Source organism: Oncorhynchus gorbuscha, linkage group LG10 (genome assembly GCF_021184085.1).
Source record: "Oncorhynchus gorbuscha isolate QuinsamMale2020 ecotype Even-year linkage group LG10, OgorEven_v1.0, whole genome shotgun sequence".
NCBI lineage: Eukaryota > Metazoa > Chordata > Actinopteri > Salmoniformes > Salmonidae > Oncorhynchus > Oncorhynchus gorbuscha.
The window spans coordinates 26,818,642-26,841,891 of record NC_060182.1 but is presented as its reverse complement, the minus strand read 5'-3'; the positions used below and the strand labels follow the sequence as shown (position 1 = coordinate 26,841,891).

General features: G+C 41.3%; 1 protein-coding gene across 1 annotated transcript in view; it reads left to right on the top strand.

Annotated features, from left to right (window-relative positions):
• The window catches only part of LOC124045775 (ephrin type-B receptor 2-like), a 50,784-nt gene extending 29,590 nt beyond the window's left edge, over positions 1-21,194 (top strand). The window contains exons 4-15 of the mRNA XM_046365382.1: positions 8,827-8,982; positions 10,851-11,186; positions 12,062-12,186; positions 12,277-12,439; positions 12,585-12,758; positions 13,040-13,162; positions 13,523-13,770; positions 15,025-15,240; positions 15,969-16,118; positions 16,383-16,576; positions 16,946-17,101; positions 17,365-21,194. Coding sequence (XP_046221338.1) covers positions 8,827-8,982; positions 10,851-11,186; positions 12,062-12,186; positions 12,277-12,439; positions 12,585-12,758; positions 13,040-13,162; positions 13,523-13,770; positions 15,025-15,240; positions 15,969-16,118; positions 16,383-16,576; positions 16,946-17,101; positions 17,365-17,473 — 2,150 coding nt within the window. The 3' untranslated portion in view covers positions 17,474-21,194. The remainder of the gene's footprint in view (positions 1-8,826; positions 8,983-10,850; positions 11,187-12,061; positions 12,187-12,276; positions 12,440-12,584; positions 12,759-13,039; positions 13,163-13,522; positions 13,771-15,024; positions 15,241-15,968; positions 16,119-16,382; positions 16,577-16,945; positions 17,102-17,364) is intronic.
• Positions 21,195-23,250: the final 2,056 nt, after the last annotated feature.

Genomic DNA, 23,250 nt, shown 5'->3' with positions numbered 1-23,250 from the left:
ATACTGTCAAATTAAAGCTGCTAGTCTGCACTTTAAACTCATAGTCATTGTATCATTTCATCCAAAGTGATGGATGGAATACAGAGACAAAACATGGTTAATGTCCCAATACTTTTGGAGATCACTGGATACTTCCTTTACATACAGTAAACAATGTTCGGACCAGAAATGCCATATGTTTGGAGGAAATACATGAAAAGAGATTGCATTACCCCAGCTCCCCAGTCTCACATCCTAAAGGCGATAGCACAGCAAATACAGTAAAATACAGTCAAACATTTGAAAAATACTGTGATATGATATTTTGGCCATTTCGCCCAGCCCTACACATACACCGTAGGCATTTACACTTATCATGTGGGGAAACCAGGGTTATCTCCTGCAACAGTGGATCTTGTCCTATGAGTTTTGGCTTCTACAGAGAATTCTATGGTCATTGAACATAATGACAGAGAGAGAAGTCACCTGCTGCCCCCAGTGTAAATCAAATGCTCAATTAGGTTCCTCTCATTCAACATCAGATTTACAACTCTTACATTGTAAATTACAATAAAATTCCGTATACATTTTTTAAAACATATGTAGGGTTATTTGCAAAGAGTACACTACGCTTTATGTGAGAGATGTGCATGACTGCTTCTGTACATGCAACATGGAAACACCCTGTAGTGTTTACCCCTCTCTTTCTCCATCCAACAGACAGATGCTCCTATGGTATGCTCTGTCACACTCAGATTATTGGGTGTAAAATAGTCATTTGAGGCAAGCCATTGAAAAGGAAGTCTTTCTGAAAATAAAATGTCAGACTATGTTAGGGCAGACTCCCAAGCCCAAGTGTTTACTAACGGGTCAGGAGATCTGTAAATGCATGAGTTGCAAAGACTGTCCTCTCAATTCACCACCAATCCAACAAACATGGTGCATTAGACTCCCTCAGAAACTGAGTTACACACATCCCTCTTTTTCTCTCTCTCTGTCTTTCTGTCCTCCCCCTCTCTCACACACACAGTTGATACAGATGTGACCAATATATTGGCATCCTTGCACACAACTCACTATTTCTTCAAAATTCACTATTTCTTCTATTTCTTTTTTGGTGCTCATGCGTATTTTGTTTGATTTTCAACTATACAGCAACAAGAAAATCTTAACTGAACTTTAGTTTTTTCATTTATCAAAATGGCCCGGACTAAATTATTCAAACTTTAAATGATTGTGGTTGGAGGCAAGGGATTCTCATTTACTGGTAATTTATCTGTGATAAATTTCAGGAGTCTACAGGATTAAACTAGCCATTCAACTAGTTTTGAAAAGACAAATCAGAACATTCTGCTCCATTGCACTGCATTGTACATTTCTTGGTTGCCAATATATTTGACTGCATCGGTATGTTTTGACTTACCCACCGTGTTCAAAGATTCACAGGGCTGGCTATGTAGAGGAGACAGAGTGCTAATGGTGGAGGTGACCTATCAGGATATTGCTTTCAGTACCCCTGCCACTCCTGAAATCAGCTTCTCTGATACAAGTGCCTCTTCCTCGTCTCTGACAGAGCCTATTAGTGCAGACTGTGTGTTATGTGTGCTTGCAAGTGGGCCTATTTATAGCCTATACGGTGGGGAAACACAAACAGCTTCTCACCCTATTACGAGAATGTCCCCTCAGAATGTTAGCGACATTGCTTGGCACTGGCTTTTCTCTACCTGCTACTGGACCAAAGTCAGGCACTGTTTAAAAATTGACCTTTGCTACATGTCCTGTTTTGTTAAACTCTTGATAAGGGCAAAGTCAAATGTTGACTGCTCCAGAATAGTATGCCACATCAGGTTGACTCATTCATTATTTCATTTTGTAAAGAGAAAGTGTCTAAAGAACATGATTATTAGGTGTTTTCAGTTTCATTTTTTACTGTAGCATCACATAATGTAATCCAACACTTATTTTTTTTTCAATCTATAGATATTTTGTAGTGACATATATTTCCATAAGGCATATACCTAATTAAGCACTTAAAATCTTAGAGAGTATTTGTAGGTTACCTGCACGTATATCTCCATATCAATTCTATTTCAAAACCTAGTTCGATTTCATCTTTCTAACTTCCAGTTCACATACAGTAGAATCTCCAGCCTAGATATCCTGTCAGTGTCTACATTTCCTGAACAGCCTGATAGGACAGAGAGCCAGACCTAATCTCTGCTGATTGGTGGCTGTCCACGCAGTTGTTACTGGGGGCAACCCTTTTTGATGGAGTGCAGGTGTGCCGTTGTCATTGCCGACAGACTCATTGATCAAAGGTTTCTCGAGGAGCGGAGCTGTCGTCCCTCCGGCTCCAACTGCCTATCCAAGGATCTGCCTCGAACAGACACTTCCTGTCAGTGGCGATATCACTTCCTCCCGGCTCTCCTTTCTCTCTGCCGGGCCACGATGAGAGAAGTTGGGCACCAGAACGAGACAAAGGAGAGAGAGAGAGAGAAAAAAACTCTCTTATCCGCCCTGTAACATGCCCTGGACTCAATATTTGTAAAGCATTCATTATTTGCGGTTGACCTATTCATTATGAAGTGATGTACACCCGATAATTACACACCCTCACCTACCAAAAGTCAAAAGTTTATGGACGTCGTTGACCATATAGGCTAATTAATGTAGCGTGGCTGGGAATAGCCGCACAGAGAAGTGGGATGTCCTTGTGTAACAGTGTCAGTAAATGACAGTGTGCTCAGTGCTCTTGCACATCAACTAACACCTGCTCAGATAGGTGCTGCCAAAACCACATTGATGGGAGCGGAGGGGCACTCACACCCACAGCACATAAAGCCATTGAAGTGATAATGACAGTCGTAACAACATCAAAAACATCATAATAATGATAATAATTATAGAGTGATTATCATAAATTGTGCTCAAACTTAACAGAATATTGATAGTTACATGGGAGGGTTGATCACAATACATTAAGTTAGATCAAATCAAATGAACAAGCTTTCAAAGGGACTCGCAAATAGAAACAGATTTTTGCATAGTTTCCCAGTAAAGAGAGTGAGAGTATTTTGTAGGTTTCACCACAGTAACCAGCGTTTTTGTGGCAGCTGTGGACTCCAATGAGTCAACAGTGGTGTAAAGTAGTTAAGTAAAAAATACTTTAAAGTACTACTTAAGTTGTTTTTTCAGGTATCTGTACTTTACTTTAGCATTTATATTTTTGCCTATTTGTACTTTTACTTAACTACATTCCTAAAGAAAATAATGTACTTTTTACTCCATACATTTTCCCTGACACTAAAAATATTTGTCATTGAACCTTCCTCTGGTTCTTTATGGATGGATGGTGTATTGCCTCCATAATGATCATGTCATATTTTATTCACACTATACAGTATAATACAATACTTTGGTTTACTTTATGCACTGTAGTGTATGTGATTTGTCTGTTTGACTATTTAGCCCGTGTAAATAGCTTTCATTACTCTGAATTGATGCTCTAGGTTGTTGCTATAAATGACAATGTTCTCAGTCAACTTACCTGGTAAAATAAAGGATACATGTTAGTATTTTGTTTTGAACGGGAACCATGTTTTAACACCTACTCGCCACACCTTACGTCAGTGGGAATGCCAAAGCCTCTGTTTCTATGTCTAATATGATTTGACACTGTTCTCGTGGTCACACATTTACGGATCACTCACCCGCTAGTGTACACACCTGGACACACACACACACACTGTACAATGCACACATGCATCAATACACATACACACTTACAGGCGTGCGCAGACACACACAGGCAGACTCACTCACACCACAGTACACTAGTGAGACCAAGAGATCTAAAAAACAATAACAGCAAATAACAGCAAAAGGAAATGGGTTCTTATTACAGGTGACAAAGGAAGCAGGAAAATCACCTCTTGAGACCGGTATTTCAGGCGACCGGGATAATATTGAAATAATAAAGGCAAACACAGATGAATAGATGTATGAAAAATGGTGGAGGAGTTCCCTGAATGGACAGTTAACACTACGTATTTCTTTACTCAGGGCATGAAACTGCTGAGCTATAAAAGTACAATCAGCTTGATGTTAAAGACTGCTCTATTCACAGCCATATATGAAACTGCTTTTTGTGTGTGTGCGTGTGTGTGCGCGTGTGTGTGTGCGCGTGCGCGCATGCGTGCGTGCGTCTGTGTGTGTGTGCCGCCGATAAGCAGTAAGGTTCTGATTAGGGCTGTTACGGTGACCGTATTACCGCCCCACTGGCGGTCACGTGTCATGACGGCATTCAAATTTCAACGTGACCGTTTAGTTACGGTAATTAGGCTTCTCCAAGCTCTGATGCTGCTGATGGTCATTAGTAGCCTACCGAACTTACCAACTTCCCTGGTACCCCGCTCTCTATTGTCCCTGTAATCAAAAATCTAATCAAACACTTGATAGCCCATTGCTCAACATTTAAATAGGCGATGCAATTGTGTGAGAATACGGAGTGATGGCCTTTATTAAAAAGAGGAGGATCCCATCAGCTTTCTTTAGGCTAGGCCTACTATATTTATTTCTCAACTTTCCTAATATTAAGCACATTGCTTCTCTTTACTATAGAGAAGTATAGCCTACCTGGAGGAAAAGCATCCTCCATTTGCTATTAAGTGTATAGACATGTCATTTATATGTCATTTAAGTGTATAGACATGTCATTTATATGTCATTTAAGTGTATAGACATGTCATTTATATGTCATTTAAGTGTATAGACATGTCATTTATATGTCATTTAAGTGTATAGACATGTCATTTATATGTCATTTAAGTGTATAGACATGTCATTTAAGTGTATAGACATGTCAGTTTCGAGGCAGGTGCATGATAATGGTCCAATCTAAATCAAAACAAATTTCACACATATATTATTTAGTATATGTAAAAACAAGATTACATTTAGAATAGTGTGATAATATTAGCCTATCACTTGTGAATGATGCCCAGCTTAATGAAAAACAGCACTTTTTTTTGCAAATCATAGTCACACACCTCATGTAGCCTTTTAAAAGAAATACTCAAATGTATCCCTTATTTTACCAGGTAAGTTGACTGAGAACATTCTCATTTACAGCAACAAACCTGGGGAATAGTTACAGGGGAGCTGGGGATGATTAACACCCCTACTCTTACGATAAGTGCCATGGGATCTTTAGTGACCACAGAGAGTCAGGACACCTGTTTAACGTCCCATCTGAAAGACAGCACCCTACACAGGGCAATGTCCCCAATCACTGCCCTGTGGAATTGGGATATTGTTTTTAGACCAGAGGAAAGGGTGCCTCCTACTGGTCCTCCAACACCACTTCGAGCAGCATCTGGTCTCCCATCCAGGGACCAACCCTTCTTAGCTTCAGGAGCAAGCCACCAGTGGTATGCTGCAGCCAAAATATTTAGATAAAATATGTATCAGAATTAAAGTGGCCAAGTAACTTCTTAAAATTAAGCACATTAATCTGCTTTACAATGGCTGTAGAGCCAAACTGGCATACATACACAGCAAGTGAGTTTCAAGTTTGGGAATGGTGTTTTCCTGCTACTGGAACATACGAGCATATAGCCTACTGCCATGTGTGCGTTGCTGCACTTATAATGTGAAGAAATAGCCTAATAGTTGATCAACATTTGAAGCTAAACGTTCTCATCTGTTTCACCAGGTACATTGCTTAAAACAGTTTTTTTGATGCTAGTGGTTGTATTCATTTGGGATCTATTGCATCTGACTATGGACGGTGGAATATGTATTTCTCTCCCAAAATACAATAGGTCAACTTTTGTACAATTGGGGATAGTAGATTGACATAGGCTAGTGCTTTAGCTGTTCGTTAGGCCTACTCATCTTGTTGGCTGACGGAAATTAAATGTGGATAGTTTTTCCAATATCTTCAATATGCACCTCGGAATTGGATGAAATAATATAATATAATGCCATAGAACTGCTAAACTAGTGTAGCCCACATCCATATGGCAGAGCCAGATCAGGACCTAATATAAGGACAACTTAGAGTATGATATTCTGTTCTTCTGAAATATACATTTTCTTCATAACATGTTTCTTTAGACCTGTTAAAATAAGTAATGGATTCATTGTGATGGTGTAGGCTGTATTACATGGATTTATTAGACTTTTTAAAATCTAAATGTTCCAAACGTCTGCATCGGTGGCTTGTAGGCTATGCGTGGAAGCCAGGAGATGCTAAATGTTTTTACGTTAATTAACGGTCAATTATAGTGAGACTGGCAGTTATTTCCTTGACAATCATTGGCTGACAAAATTTCATGACCGCCACAGCCCTAGTTCTGATCGAGCCATTCAGACACATTATTTAATTACTATTTTACAATACCATTGTATTTCAGAGTACTTCACCATTAAAAACACATTATTTTATTTAAGCAACTATTAATAGCTTGACATTTCGTCCTGATGATGGTTCTGATGAAGTGGCCGCCCCACAACCGTTGTTATTGTTTTTGTTGAGGAGCATCTCTCAGCATGGTAAAAAAAAAATGCAGTACATATTGTGCTCTTCTATTGCGCATGCGACAATGTCAGATGGGGAAAAACTGGTGTTTGCACAAACTTCTTTGTCTTTGCAATATCGCAAACGGGCGTGGCTGTTTCACCATTAAGGATTACAGATTTAAATAAAATGATATGTTTTTAATAATATAATAATATAATAATAATATATGCCATTTAGCAGACGCTTTTATCCAAAGCGACTTACAGTCATGTGTGCATACATTCTACGTATGGGTGGTCCCGGGGATAGAACCCACTACCCTGGCGTTACAAGCGCCATGCTCTACCAACTGAGCTACACAGCAAGCATTGTACCCTTTCTTTTATTTGTATTTTATTATATTAGATGAGTTTATTTGTTTAGTAGTCACATGCACAGGGTATTTGTAAATGCAGGGTACAGTGAAATTCTTAGAATGTCCGAGAGGGAATGTCCATAGGGGGAGCAGCAGGGAGGGATATGAGAAGTGGATGATACAACATTTGGTTGCACCTCAGAGTTGTTGGTTGAGCCCCCTCCACTTCTATCCATATTTTACAGTATCTGAAATTCATTTGATAGAGAGCTATGAATGCTTGGTGATACGGTACGCTCATCCATTTCTAACAGGCAAAATCAATGTTCCACCACAAGCCTCAGATGACCCATTTCAGATATGTCAATAGCTCTCCACAAGATTTAATGATGGCTGTTATTTAGCCTTTAGTTTGTTATTCATTACTGTACTGTAGGATTCATAACACATTTATCTCTGGAGGGTGTTGTGGTAGAAATAGAATTTCATAGAAATAGAATGAGTAGAATGGGAAAAAGCACCTGAGATCACTGTAATTTGATCTAAGTGACTTCAAAGGGGAAAGCCATTCTAGTAATTATATTTCTATGGTGGTAGGATCCAGGATCCAAGATCTAGGAGCTGGGATGACATTGGTCCATACTATATTTGAGTGTGCAACTTTCTTTCTTTATTGAATGACTCTCTGTCATAGAACTGTCAATCCCCTCCTTTTTCTCCCCCTTCAGTCCTCCTCTCTAGCTGGGTCTAGCCATGGGGGTTCCCTGGACCCTCTGCCAACAGACTCTTCCTTTTGTCTTGTCACACTGGCTGTCCTTTGACCGCCTAGGATTCCTAGAGCTTCTCATTATGGAAGTGGAAGACAGGACAGTTATTCAAAGAGGGATGATGTGAGATACCTCCCACTGGGCAGAAACTGGTTGAATCAACCATGTTTCCATGTAATTTCAACAACAAAATTAAATGTGAGGACGTTGAATCAACTTGGAAAACTGATTGGAAAAAGTCATCAACTTAAGGAAATTTAAACCTAAATACAATGACAGGGCGATTTTTTTCAATTTAATTTCATATTGAATTAACGTTAGTGGAGAACTCAACCAAATGTAAATCGAAACTCGACGTTGAACTGACGTCTGTGCCCAATGGGTTTGTTAGGGAGTGTTTGGACCTCTTGGGAAATAAGACAAAACCTAAATGAATTCAATAAGATGAAACATGTTTTAAAAGAGGCAAACACTCTTTCAATACAAGAGAATCATGTGGTAATAGTGGGTATAATAAATATACTACTGTATATATTTGTTCCCACTGGCATGACACAGACTGGATAAATGCACCCCAGAGAGGTCTGGGATAGACTACCACGTCTCTGCCAGTGTCAGACAGTCAGTGGATGTGTCCCAAGTGGCACCCTATTCCTTTATAGTGCACTACTCTTGACAAGAGCCCTATGTGCCCTGGTCAAAAATAGTGTACTATATAGGGAATAAGGTGCCATTTGGGACAAATCCAGAAAGTTGAGGAAGTGACAGCCAGGAATCTAATTGCTTTCACACCATCTTGTGACGCAGTTGTAGAATATGTATAACCATTCAATTCCAGACCTCCAGATTTCAAAGTCTCTTTGACTACGCCTCACTCTGTTCTTCCAGAGTTTCAAATGCCATGAGACAAAAACCTGAATAGCAACAAACCTCAGACTCCTGGAAGGTATATTTTATTAACCATATGAAGAAGGACATGCCAAAGCTTATTATGTCTGTGCATTTCAAGACCAATATTTTATTATATGTCTGGAAATGTGTCTTTCTATCGACTCTGTACCCTTTTTCCTCTCAAGCTGTCATGTTGTAAAATGTCTGGAGAATGCCATTTTATGTCACTTTAGTATAATAAGTTCATTCATAAACTCTCTCTCTCTAACTCCCTCTGTCTTTCCCTCTCCCTCACTCTCTCTCATCTGCAGCGTGTGGCTCGGGGTTCTTTAAGTCTTCCCAGGGGGACCACCTGTGTCTCCAGTGTCCCATCAACAGTCGCACCACCAACGAGGGGGCCACCAACTGTGTGTGCCGCAACGGGTACTACCGCAGCGACTCGGATCCCCCACAGATACCCTGCACCAGTAGGTTTCTAGTCCTTACAGTTCCACATACTCTCCATGGGTGGTACACAGTGTTAAGGAAAGACACAGTAGAGATTATCATACAGCAGTCTATTTAGTAGGCTTTTGTGTATATAAGTATTGTATCAAAATTCACATTTTAAATAATTAATTGACAAATGCTCCCAGGACATTATGGGCCATTATCAATTGTTGAATTGAGTTTTCATTTTGTCTATGAATTTACTAACATAATCCATCAGCTCAACCCTAATGTAAATGCAGGCCTTATGTGGCATTCCCTATAGAAAAGCACCTGTCTAGCGAAAACAGAATGATTCTGATATACTGTATGTTGTGCATAATGCAATGAGCACAAACAAAAGTGCTAACCTTAAGCCAAGTCTTTTCAACTTTCACTTTTGTACCAAGACTCCAGCTCCACTCATACATTTTCAAATAAAAAATACCAAAGTCATACATTCTTCTAGGTGCCCAAGGGCGAAACAAGGGTTATGTTTCATTCCAACAGCACTGAACTGTTGGAATGTCCCTTCCATTCTCTTCCATTGGTGCACCAGTCCGACAAGGACCTCCGAGAAAATATCCTAAGAGATTTGCATAAGCTTGTCCATTATGAAGGGGGCAGCTGTTTTGAATGTGAAAATGGAGTCTCGGTCACAAATGGCACCCTTTTGCTTTTATAGTGCACTACTTTTGACCAGAGCCCTATGGACACCCTATGGGCCCTGGTGAAAAGTAGTGCACAAAAAAAGGCAATAGGGTGTCATTTGGGATGTAGCCAGGGCCACAATGGAGATATGGCCCTCAGTGGTCTCTCTCTAATTGAAGAGGCAGAAATGAGCATGCAGGGGCATTCATTGTGTCTCTCAGATTCCACCAGGACGCTAGTTAACTACCACACTGCTCTTTTCATCGCTCTCTCTTCCTTCTATAGAAAAGTTGATCTGAAGCCTGATGGACTTGAATGGAGCTCGTGCAAATTAATTTAGTGTCTGAATAAAAGTTACATATCACAACATTTCTATTTGAAATCTTTTGGACATCAGAGCAACCTTGAGGTAATCTTATTTGAGTCAGAAAAATATCTTCATATGATATGATATATACAACCTTGCAGAAAGCATATCCAACTGACTGTCTCTTAGAAAAAAATACAAACATTTGGAACCAAGACTAAAAAACAACTGATGTTGGCACAAGATGGAGGGAAAGTTAACGAAAATGTATGCTTAATCCAGTATAAACTAATGTATTGAATTTTTTATACAAGAGACAAAATTCACAAATTCTGCAGCACAATGACAGAGTCATGTCTTAAGTGTAAAACTAATGATGACTCAATAACCCATGCTTTCTGGGAATGCTAGAAAGTCTGGAAGTTGTGGGCGGAGCTAGAAAGTTGGCTGTCAGAAGTATTAACAATGTAACCTTTTAATCCGTCTGTCTGCATATTGTAAGACATGTCCTATTGGGGTCTAATGACATACAGGATGGGTTGGACCATTCTCTTCTCATCACTCATCTTGAAAAAACATATGCTAAAAACTTGGAAATCTATCAATGGGCCATCATTATCTCAAGGGAAAAATCAAATGATATATTATTTAAATATTAAAAGTGTGTGGGCTGCAGAGAGAAGCAAAATGCCGTTTCAGGCCATGTGGTCGGGAAGTGATACATGCACTAGAGATGGGGGGTGGGAGAGCTATAGAGACAGCGTGGAGAGCTATAGTACAGGGTGTGGGTTGGGTTGGAATCAGACGCTGAATCCCCTGTAGCTCCTTATGACCACTGTCTGGAGTATAAACCTCATCATCACTGATCCTCCCTGAACTCTTCTTTATCTCCCCCCTCTCCTCTGACAGCCATCCCCTCCGCGCCCCAGAGTGTAATCTCGATCGTGAACGAGACGTCCCTGAGGTTGGAGTGGAGCACGCCACGCGATGGCGGGGGCCGCGAGGACGTGGTCTACAACATCATCTGTAAGAGCTGTGGAGGGGGCCGGGGAGGATGTACACGCTGCGGGGACAACGTCCAGTTCATCCCTCGTCAACTGGGCCTGACGGAGACCAGCGTCCACATCAGTGACCTGCTGGCCCACACGCAGTACACCTTTGAGATCCAGGCGGTCAACGGGGTCTCCGACCAGAGCCCCTACTCACCACACTACTCCTCAGTCAACATCACCACCAACCAGGCCGGTGAGGGAGACAGCCATTCATTCACTCTCCTCTCAAAGTACTGCGTTATAGTGTGACGTTCAGTGAAGAGATATTATCAGGAGTGTGTTCAGTCTGATAAGGAGAGGCACAGGAAATATTACACCTAATATGGGTTTAGATATTTTGATGGTACTTTGCAAGGGCAAGATCTGTATAAGTAAACCTGTATGTCATGTAGTACCAATGAACAATGTCTGTGTAAGGATGCCTAAGCAATATTTATTGACAGATGTGCGACCCTTATTAGTATTGAGTGAGTTCAATTGCATTTAGTTCAATTGCATTTAGGGCACTTGAAATGCAGTATTCAGACATGATTTATTTATTTGTTGAGGTTCAAATTTCAAATGGACTGGGTGTTAGGTAGTGTTGGTATTAGGGCCAGGCTATATACTTTCTACTCTCTGCCCTTAACACTGTAGTCTTTTCTCCACTGCACTAGATGTCAGTCCTAATTACTGTCTGGGATGGGACTGTGAAAAGAGCAAACTCAGGTTCCCATGAGCCCCAGTGTTTTTACAGTGTATAACCAAAAGCACTAATGTTACATAAACATGCCCTAATTAAGCCCTCATTAGGAAAGACCTTAGGAAAGCTTCTTCCTAGTGTTGTAGTAATGTCACTAACCTTAACCCTTCTCTCTCTCTCTTTCTCTCTCTTTCTCTCTCTCTCTCTCTCTCTCTCTCTCTCTCTCTCTCTCTCTCTCTCTCTCTCTCTCTCTCTCTCTCTCTCTCTCTCTCTCACTCACTCACTCACTCACTCACTCACTCACTCACTCACTCACTCACTCACTCACTCACTCACTCACTCACTCACTCACTCACTCACTCACTCACTCACTCACTCACTCACAGCACCATCGGCCGTGTCGATTATGCACCAGGTGAGCCGGACACCTGACAGCATCACTCTCTCCTGGTCCCAACCGGACCAGCCCAACGGCCTCATACTGGACTATGAGCTGCAGTATTATGATAAGGTGAAGTCAGTTGACAGGTTTTACTGCTGTAATTCAAACAGTGAGCCAATCCAGTCTTACACCCTCTGTGTGTGTGTCTGTGTGTTCCAGAGCATGGCGGAGTGGAACTCATCGGTGGTGCGCAGTCAGACCAACACAGCAGTCATCCGTGGCCTGAAGCCCGGAGCTATATACGTCTTCCAGGTACGGGCTCGAACAGTGGCCGGTTTCGGACGCTTCAGTGGAAAGATGTACTTTCAGACCATGACCGAAGGTACGCCATTCGAACCAGTGTTTTTCAAACACTTTTGAATTACATTGCCGAGTATATGGTATAGTCCCAAAAGTTCAACATTACAGAGTAGGCCAACCTTGTAGACGTTAATATGGAATGGGTTTGTTTTGTTGTGTATTTGCAGAGGAGTACAAGTCCAGCTTTCAGGAGAAGCTCCCGCTCATCATTGGCTCAGCTGCTGCAGGTGTGGTTTTAATCATCGCTGTCGTCGTATTGGTCATCGTCTGCAATCGAAGAAGCTCTGAGAGAACAGAATCTGAATACACAGACAAGGTCCAGCACTACACCAGTGGCCACAGTGAGTAACATGGTTTACAGACAACCTTCTATCCATGGGAAATTAGTTGAAAAGTGGAGTGAACCATTTGTTAAGGAATAACACTACCATCCTGGGGACAATGGTGACATTTTCATTAGATGTGGAGTACTGGAAGTTAAAGGTTACTACTACTGTATCTAACCACCTGTATCAGTTCTAAGCCCAGGCAAGGTTCCAGCTACTGTTTTCTGTAGCCAATACATACTGCCAGGCTGTATATTATGCATATCCTCTGTTTCTTCTCTGTTTCTCCTTCCAAGTGTCTCCAGGAATGAAGATCTATATTGACCCCTTCACTTATGAGGACCCCAACGAGGCAGTGAGGGAGTTTGCCAAAGAGATTGACACCTCCTGTGTCAAGATCGAGCAAGTCATTGGCGCAGGTAAAAAATCAACCGGTGAAGGTGAAAACCCTATATACTGTACATTATAACATATACGTAATAACACAGATTGAGCTTAGTCCTGGACTACAAAGCATTCTCAATGAAGATTCTCAGTTGAAAGCACTTTTTAGTCCTTGACTAGACTTAATCTGTGTCTGGGAAACTGGCCTATAAAATGTTATATTGATATACAGTGTAGATTAAACCTAATAATACATTGTAAAATTTTCTTACAGTACATTTAAGACATCCAAGTGACAGTCCCATGTCATAGCACTTGGATACATCTTATAGTGGTGTATCAGAGTCCTTTGCTGATGGACAGTATATCTGAAACCTGAACCTGTTATTGTTCAGGAGAGTTTGGGGAAGTGTGCAGCGGGAACCTGCGTCTCCCTGGGAAGAGAGAGATCCTGGTGGCCATTAAGACACTGAAGGTGGGCTACACAGAGCGCCAGAGGCGGGACTTCCTGTCTGAGGCATCCATCATGGGTCAGTTTGACCACCCCAACATCATCCACCTGGAGGGCGTGGTTACCAAGAGCGCCCCCGTCATGATCATCACTGAGTTCATGGAGAACGGATCACTGGACTCCTTCCTCAGGGTCAGTACAGATGTAGGATCTTCATTTGATTACCTTGTTACAGGAGAAGTTTCCTAGTGTATTTTGAGGTTTGAAAAGGCTTCTGAAGTTTGCAATTTCCACAACATTGTTTGCACAAATTGATATGATGACATTGAATCAACATGGAATAGTAATTGGATTTGCAAAAAGTCATCAATGTAAGAGCATTTTTAACTAATCCAATGATATGGTGAAATGTTTAGTTCTTCAGTTTATTTAGTAAATATTTTCTTAACTCATTCACCTGTTGTATTCAGTGCATGTGACAAATAAAACATGTGAGCATGAAGTACTTAAATGACATGAACTACGTGCACCGGGACCTTGCTGCCCGCAACATCCTGGTCAATAGCAACCTGCTGTAGAAGGTATTTGGTTGATTTCACGTTGAATTCACGTTTGTTGACAACTCAACCAAATATAAATCAAAACTAGACGTTGAGCTGACGTCTGTGCCCAGTGGGGATTTTCCCTTACGAAAAATGTAGCAAACTGGCCCAAATGAAGGTCCTAGATAGGTAGTTCAGTGGGCCTCAAAGTTGGGCATCTCAATACTCTGGAGAGATCTCCTGTCCTTTTCTACTTTCCTTCCTTCTTCCAAACATGTATCTGGTTAAAATACACCAGGTGGCTTTCACCTGTCTTGTCTTTTGGATCAGTGCAAACAAATGGAAAGTCGACTAGATTAGGAAATGAGTTGAGGACCTAAAGGCTAGATCTCTGCCTTATCTCATGAGTGAATTTCAGAGATAATACAATCAAAACTATATTTAGATGTGAAGCATTGTAGGTCATATGAAATATCACAGTAAGCATACAGATTTTTCAACTGTTTCCAACATCAAGAACCCAATGGATTCAAGAACACAGTGGCTGTCTCTCCTTCACATCTACACATAATAGCTTTTGGGTTTTCGATTAGCTCTGGTGGGTCCCTCCCGGGCTGGCCCAGGTGTGAGGTGTGTAGAGTGGGCTTAGTTAGATCCGGTGAGCTCACAGATCCGGGTGAGAGGATCAACCAGACGCTCAATTTTGTGTGGCTAACAATTCCAGGGGAACTAATATGAGAACCAGCCACATTTTTTGGAATGTGTAACACATATCAGAGAATATAGACATAACAACATAACATAGCATAACATTGCTTAATATAGCTTAACACATCAGAATGGCATATCATAGTATAACATAACATAGCATAGCAATATAACAATTCAGTGTTTTTTTTTAAAGCAAAATGACGGGCAGTTCACGGTGATCCAGCTGGTGGGCATGCTACGTGGCATTGCGGCGGGCATGAAATACCTAAATGACATGAACTACGTGCACCGGGACCTTGCTGCCCGCAACATCCTGGTCAATAGTAACCTGGTGTGTAAGGTGTCTGACTTCGGGCTCTCGCGGTTTCTGGAGGAAGACACATCAGATCCCACCTACACCAGCGCCCTGGTGAGTGTGGCTCTGTCCCAAAATCCATACTTCCATACTATATAGTATGAAGCAATGTATTTTGGGCAAGTTAGACCCCACAAACACCAGTGTCCTGGTGAGTATGGCTCTGTTCCAATCATAAGAATATATTATATTTCTATGGTTCCAATTTACACACTAGAATACCACTTATTCTGAAGCAATGTATTGGGCATGCATTCTAAGTGGTATGCTAGTATGGAAATGTATCAGGTTTGAGATTATACATGCAGGATGCATCCTAGTAGTCTAATGTGGCTTCCTTTTCTCGGCTCATTCCTTTCATCACCACTGATTTGCAAGCATAGGACACAGGAAAGCAATATCAGTGTCTTAACAAAGGATTTGCTTTTACCTGTCCAGTGCTATCAGGTCAGTGCAGAAGAAGACAATGAAACATCGCCACTTCTTGAGACTACTGAGATCCACCCACAACCTATGCTTTATTGGTTTATTGGTTTTCTACCCTTCTCCTGAAGTGTGCACTGAAGTACTCCTTATAGATTTAAATAAATGGTCTGGTTTAAGAAATATGGTGGAAACTAAGTCACCCTGGAGAAGATGATCTGCTTAATGACCAAAATGTAACTCCCTTCAGGCATATTTGCACCAATCCAATACTTTTAAATGCATGAGGGGAGTGACCAAGTGCACGGTCCTGGCTGAAGGGTAGAGAATTGGTACGAAACACTTGTCTGTCTTTACAGGGAGGGAAGATCCCTATCCGATGGACCGCCCCGGAAGCCATTCAGTACAGGAAGTTCACCTCCTCCAGTGATGGGTGGAGCTATGGCATCGTCATGTGGGAGGTGATGTCATACGGAGAGAGGCCCTACTGGGACATGAGTAATCAAGATGTGAGTATCCAGGAGGAGTCATTATCATCATAGTTTCACCTACAATATTTAGTCCTAAAGCAGATTGTTGCAGTCACTTGGAGAAAACAGAGAGAAAAGGGGGGAGGCAGCAATTGAGACAAAGAGATACATTCAGAGAGAGAGAGAGACTGAGACAGTCTTACTATACATTTGATTCAGGCTGTATTAACCACATGGGAAGACCAACAATTTAGGCCAAGGCCTCTATTCATTTTCTTATCAATCTGTGCCAATGCCCTGTAGGTGATCAATGCCATAGAGCAGGACTACCGGTTGCCCCCGCCCATGGACTGCCCTAGTGCCCTGCACCAGCTCATGCTGGACTGCTGGCAGAAGGACCGCAACAACCGGCCCAAGTTCAGCCAGATTGTCAACAACCTGGACAAGATGATCCGCAACCCCAACAGTCTGAAGGCCATGACGCCGCTGTCATCAAGGTAAGGCACTCACGGGCTGTGTCCCAGTCATTTTAAATAGCTTCCATCCTTTCCTAATCTCCTTTCCACAATGCCCGACCACACATTTTAGTGGACTCTCCGGTCCAAGGAAAGGACTTAAGGAAAGGAAGCTGTAAAGGACAGACTCATGCACTGTTTCATCTGAAGCTCTTTGATTCACTGTTTCTTTCTCTTTAATCCTTTGTTTTGGGTTCTCACTGGGTTCTCAATGGATTTGTTTGGGTTCTCACTGGGTTCTCAATGGATTTGTTTGGGTTCTCACTGGGTTCTCAATCGATTTGTTTGGGTTCTCAATGGGTTGTTATTGTGTTTGTTTGGGTTCTCACTGGATTCCTCTCCTGTTTCTAGTGTGCACCTACCTCTGCTAGACCGCAGCACGCCTGACTTCTCCAGCTTCAGCACCGTGGATGAGTGGCTGGATGCCATCAGGATGGGCCAGTACAAGGAGAACTTTGCCAATGAGGAGTTCACCAGCTTTGATGTGGTCTCCCAAATGACCACAGAGTAAGTTAACCTCCCCAGACACCCTCTCCCTGCTAAATGTGTCCTAGACTGTGTTGAATGTGTCTTAGATTCATCTTAATGTGTCATAGACTGTACTAAATGTGTAGTAGACCTAGACTGTGTTAAAAGTGTTCTAGACTGTGCTATCTGTGCTAAATCTGGCCTCATAGACTGTGCTAAATGTGTCATAGACTGCTGTGTTGCTGACTTGCTAAATGTGTCATAGAATGCTGTGTTGCTGATTGCTTTCTCTCTCTCCACAGGGACATCCTCCGAGTAGGGGTGATGCTAGCAGGCCACCAAAAGAAGATCCTGAACAGTGTCCAGTCCATGCGGGCCCAGATGAACCAGATCACCTCTGTGGAGGTCTGACCTCTGACCTCTAGACGAGTAGGACACCAGACTATACCGGACCCCCAGCCTGGTCTCCCTGTTAGACTGTGACCCGCCACCCCCATCAGACCCCTTTCTCTAGACCATCCTCCCCTGAGTTCAGTCAACAGTCTGCAGCCCGTACTGTACGGTCAGTCTGGTCAGTTTGCAGTCGTGCTCAGTCCACAACCACCACCCCCTCGTATGTTACGTCTGTCTCTAGTGCTGAGCCTACGACAGTGTCCAGACTGTTTCCAGTCTCCAACTGCAGCCTGCCTGTGTTGAGTGCACAGCTGCAGTCCCTCCCTTTGTTTGTAGTAGGATATTGTTTACAGTCTATTAGTTGGATATGATTTCTACTAGTCCCCAGACTGAAACTCAACAACAAGACTGCCCTTTAAAAGGGCTATTAAGAGAAGGTTGAGACTAGACTTCATAGGACTTAACTCTCATTTTTCACAGTGAGGTTCTGAGGGTATCAGCGACTCCAACAATATGACCAGTACTCTGAACGGAGTGGATGGAAAAATTGTAGACTACAATACAGTTCCATAGACTTTATGGATGTAAAATGAAATGACTCATCTTCTGGAAGCATCAGACTCAGCGTTCTTGTGAATAATGCTCTCTTTTGACAATTTGAAAATTGTGGAGATTATATTTCTGTTTGCTATCTACAGTACCTACACTTCTAATCTCGTGAAAATACATTTTGAAAGTAAAAAAAAAAACTTTGAACACACTACTTCCAACAGCCCAAAAGAACCATAATATAAATGTAATGTACTGTGCATGTCATTGTCTGGTACATATCAGATGCACTTGACTCTCTGTCTGCAGACTATGCGCTGCACGTAGCACCCCGCGGTTGCTAGGGTTCTCAGTCGGTGTCTCAATTTACTGTGGAAAGTTAGAAAAGTAGATTACACAAGGTGCAATTTTGGAATTTGGTTGTGCATCAGCAGTTCCAAAATTATTGGGACATTTTTACAATTTTGTGGTTGTTTTAGCTCTATACTCCAGCACTTTGGATTTGAAATGACACAATAACTATGAGGTTAAAGTGCAGACTGTCAACTTTATTTTGAGGGTATTTTCATCAATATCAGGTGAACCGTTTAAGAAATTAAAGCACTTTTTGTACATTGTCCCCACATTTTAGGGGACCAAAAGTATTGGGAGAAATTCACCTATATGTTTATTAAAGCATTTGCTATTTGTTTTGGTTGTGTTTCAGATTATCTATAAATCAATGGTAAATAATGTATTGTGTTATTTTGGAGTTACATTTATTGTAAATACAAATAGAATATGTTTCTAAACACAAATAATGATGAGTGAGAAAGTTACAGAAGCATAAATATATCTCTCTTCGAAAAAGGCTAACCTCCCATGTTATATGAAATGATAAGAGGGTAGCATGTCTTGAGGGTATGATATTTGTGCATCTAACTTTCTCACTCATTATCACTCATGATTCATTCAGGACTATCAATAATCATTGTATCATCCACATTAATGTAGAAGTGTTTAGAAATATATGAAACATACCCTCAAATGTAAGCTGACAGTCTGCACTTTAACCTCATAGTCATTGTATCATTTCATATCCAAGAGGTTGGAGTACAGAGTCAAAACAACAACAAAAATGGTCACCGTCACAATATTTTGGAGGTCACTATATTGTCAGTCAGTGGCAGTCACTCAATTAGCCCATGTCAGCTAACCAAATCTTGTTTAGGGTCCCCAAAAGCCTAGGGGCTCTCCGTTGTTTCTCTCTCTTCTGGGAATCACAGGTTGCCATAGCCACTGAACCATGTCGGCCATTTTCATTGTTTTGGAGTTCTGCTCCGTGCAATCTTTGCTTCAGTGACTCAGTGAGTAGTTTTTTAAATGTTTCTATGTGCACCTTAATGATGAAGTAGGATGGGCGCTACCATGACTTCTCCCATTACAAAATTGCTGTGTGCAAAGTTTAGATTACGCCTTCCTTTTGCCCTCCGCTACGTTTAAAGGATCTCATGTGAATACCAATGTACTTTGGTCCTGTCATGAAAAAGCACTTGCCCTCCCCTTTATGGTACATACAAAATGGCTGCCTTAGGTTATGCAGCCAGGTGTTCAAAACTGTACTTGCACAAAATGCCAGCCTCTGAAGCTCCACAGGTGGAAAATGATCAGAAAAGGAGCCTGCTGGTATTTAAAAGACTTCACAGAACACTGTGCTCATTTGGTTGGTTTTTAAATAGTTTTTGTTTTTTGTTTTTATACTGCTACATATGATCACCTTTGACAGTATGAAGCTGTGAATTGTCACGTAATCTGGGGTCATACACTGCCGGCATATTGACATGTATATACTGTTGCCGTTACTATTTAAAAAGCTAGAACACGTGTTTATGAATCGTCTCAGAGAAAAGTGGGGACTTTTTAAAGAAATGGATGAAAGGTCATTTTAAAAAACGGACAGGCTTCAGTTTTTGTTGTACTAAGAGGTAGGGTATACGTCTTCCTCCTATTGTGCCAGCACAAATCACAACAAGTTTACACGTTGATACTCCGTCCATAACGTACTGAACTTGAGGTTCAGGGATCAGCAGGAAAACATTTGAAATGTTTTTGAAAAGTGTTGTTCTAAGCAGCCAAAAGATACTAGACAAGAAAATCCAGGATATTGCAACCTCTGCTCTTTGAGTGCTACAGTGTCTGCATGCTTCCATTGTCTCAGCACTTCATGGATAAATCCCAATCAGCCATTCCATAGGGCATCTCACATAGCATTTAATAGTTATAAATAAGGTACTAATTAGGAGACACCTCAATGAGACAGCAGTGTTATTAAAATGTTATACTACTGCTACCCAACCAACAAACTCTGCTTTTCTTGGGAAAAGAGACACTCCCCACTTCAATGAATAGGAATATGTTCTTCCAAAGACTATCATCTGCAGTTCTTTACAGATACATTGTCCTCATCTTATTATGGATTATCTGTTGTTTAGCATAGCTTCTCATCAAGGTACAGCTTGTACATTAATGTGTTGGAAGCTTTGCTATTTGATCATATAGGATAGCCCCAGACACTCATTTACTTTGTTTTTATAGGCCTAGCATAACAAGTTGGGGAGGCAATGTACTATACAAGACCTGAATTTGTGAATGAAGGAAGACTGTCAAATCAAACAAATCTTTATTTGTTTATTTTTTTTGCTTCTGTCAACAAATACACTCAGAAAGAACCTGCCATCTCTGTGTGTGCCATTTGCTAACAAAAGAAACCAAAATGGACGCTTCTACTGTAACCTCAAGTCAATATTGTTGTGCCCTCTCTATATGGCCACATTTAAGTTTTTGTCATTCTCTGTGTGTAAAAAGAACTCTCATTCCCATGTTAAAACTGTACGATTACTATACCTCTATACCGTTATAGGACCTTTTCCACATTCTTTCACGTTTGTCCTCCGTCCTTGGTCGACCAGCCCCCCCCTCCCCGTCCAGTCCTAACCACTGTGATTGCATTGGGACGTTTTGTTTTCTGTATAAATGTACATTGACTGTAACCCTGTGAAGGATGTAACAATTTTAATTATTTGTAATACTGTTATTTGTCTATTTTATTTTAGAAAAAAGACAAAACAAAAGAAAACAACATCTACAACAACAAACTGAAAGCCGGTACAACTGTTTCAATAATAATAATAAAATATTGGTTACATTCCGTCTCAAAGCACTTTTATTTTCTTCAAGAACCTTTCCCCTTTATCTTGCATTACATTTATATTCACCAAATAAAGATCGTATCCCTTACTATTTTCTATATTTGACCATGTCTTCTACCTAATGTGTTTTATCTTCACTGTAAAATGACTGGTCCTGAGACTGTAAAGGACACATTGAACACAAGAGGGAAGTAGAGACCACTCTAGGATATTTGTCTAACAATGTCAACAGTCAAGTTGCTTCTGTTTGTTTTTGCATTGGTGAGCATTTGCCTGAAGTCTCATCTGTTTAGTCTTTTATCGTATTGTAATTACATTTCCAAATACAATAATTAAAAGGCTTGATTCCAAGTTGTACATCAACAGTTTTCTTTCACTCACTGGGTCATTGTGTGGTCATGTGTGCTTTCGGAGAGAGTGCTGTCATTCTTTACCATCAAATGTAAACAAACTCGGAGCAAATCCGGATATATACATACATCTGTCAATGCGACGGACGTCGGTGCAACTTTCTCTGCTAGATTAGAGATTTCCTCAGCTGAAGACATTTGTGATCAAGTACTTCTGGATTCCTTTATTTCAGAAACATAATCTGGGTAAGTGCATCTCATTTCCCAGAAGGCACATTGTACAACACCCTCGAAAGCCCAACTGCCCATTGTCTGCCTGCCTGCCTGTTTGTCTGTCAAATTCCTGCAGCTTGATCCTGATTCTTGATCGTACAGAATGTTGCTAGACTTCAGTCAGATATCACAAAAGATGACTCACATAGCTGCCAACCTTGTTCAAGTCTCACAGTTGGCAGGTGTGGTGTTTGGACACACGCACGCACAAACTCACAGAACGACTGAAAGGTGGTCTCAGGTTTCTTTTGAAGAAGAACAAGATGTCTGTCTAACTTTCCACAGTGGCACTCCCCCTCAGAGCCCTAGCTCTCTGTCCTTGACTGGCACCCAGGGTACACAGCCAGCGGGCACAGTCACACCTGCCAATGTGCAACTAAAGAAGTGACAGCTGGGCCCCACTGTCTTGGATGCTTGGGTCACTTTGAGAATGACCGTTGGAAAGAGTGGCGCCATGCTTTTCCATTGGCACCTCCCTCCCTCCCAGCCCTGTATGTGCAGCTGTTTCCGACCCAGGGTGCCACACATCAGGTTACACTGACATTTATTTACATGCTAAACCTGAACTGCATGGGGGGAAACACATTAGCCTATTTTCACTTCATAGGGCCCTAACGGCCTCTGCAGGGAAGCTCCCTACAATTACACTAAAAAATAAAACTTATCAACTAGTCAATAACAATAATAATTTTTGTGTTGGTGCCAATGAAATTAGTGATTAATGTTGATGCAGGCACGTGCACAGATAGGACTCTAGGGGTGCCTGAGCACCTGCCCTGTTGCCCTCCTATAAGTGAAGTGCCCTTTCCATTTTTATTCAACTTTTAGTCTCATTTTTGTCCTGTTCTATAAAGAATTGCCCATCAAATTCGCTAATTTCTCATTTTTGAATCTTGGAAAATGTCCCCTCCCCCGCTCTTCTGCCCACACAGGAGTGCTCACTCAGCGGCACTGCACACATCCTCCTACTGCTGCACAAGCAGAAACTACAACTCAGATGTTAGCAGCAGAACAAACTTCAATCACAGGTAAAGACTAGTTACATTGTAACAACAGCATAGCTAACAGTTAGCTGATTTACATAATCTCAATTACTGGGATTAATTGGAATTTACCCTTCTTATAGGAACCTCCAACTCCAGGTGCACCCCCTCCCTAACGTTCAAAATTATTTTCACCTGCAGTGACTGGGGAGTTTGTCAGGATCAAAAGAAATATGAAATCAAGACATCTTTTTTTTAATGACATTTTATTAGATTTTTTTAAATAGACTTTTTCTTCCACTTTGGAAATGTGGAGTACATTGGTAGGAAAAAAATCTAATTTAATACATTTTCTATTTAATTTTAAGGCTGTAAAATGTCCAGATTGTGCAAGGGGTGTGTAGACTTTTACTAGTGACTGTATACAGGTATTTGTTATACCAAGGCCTGAT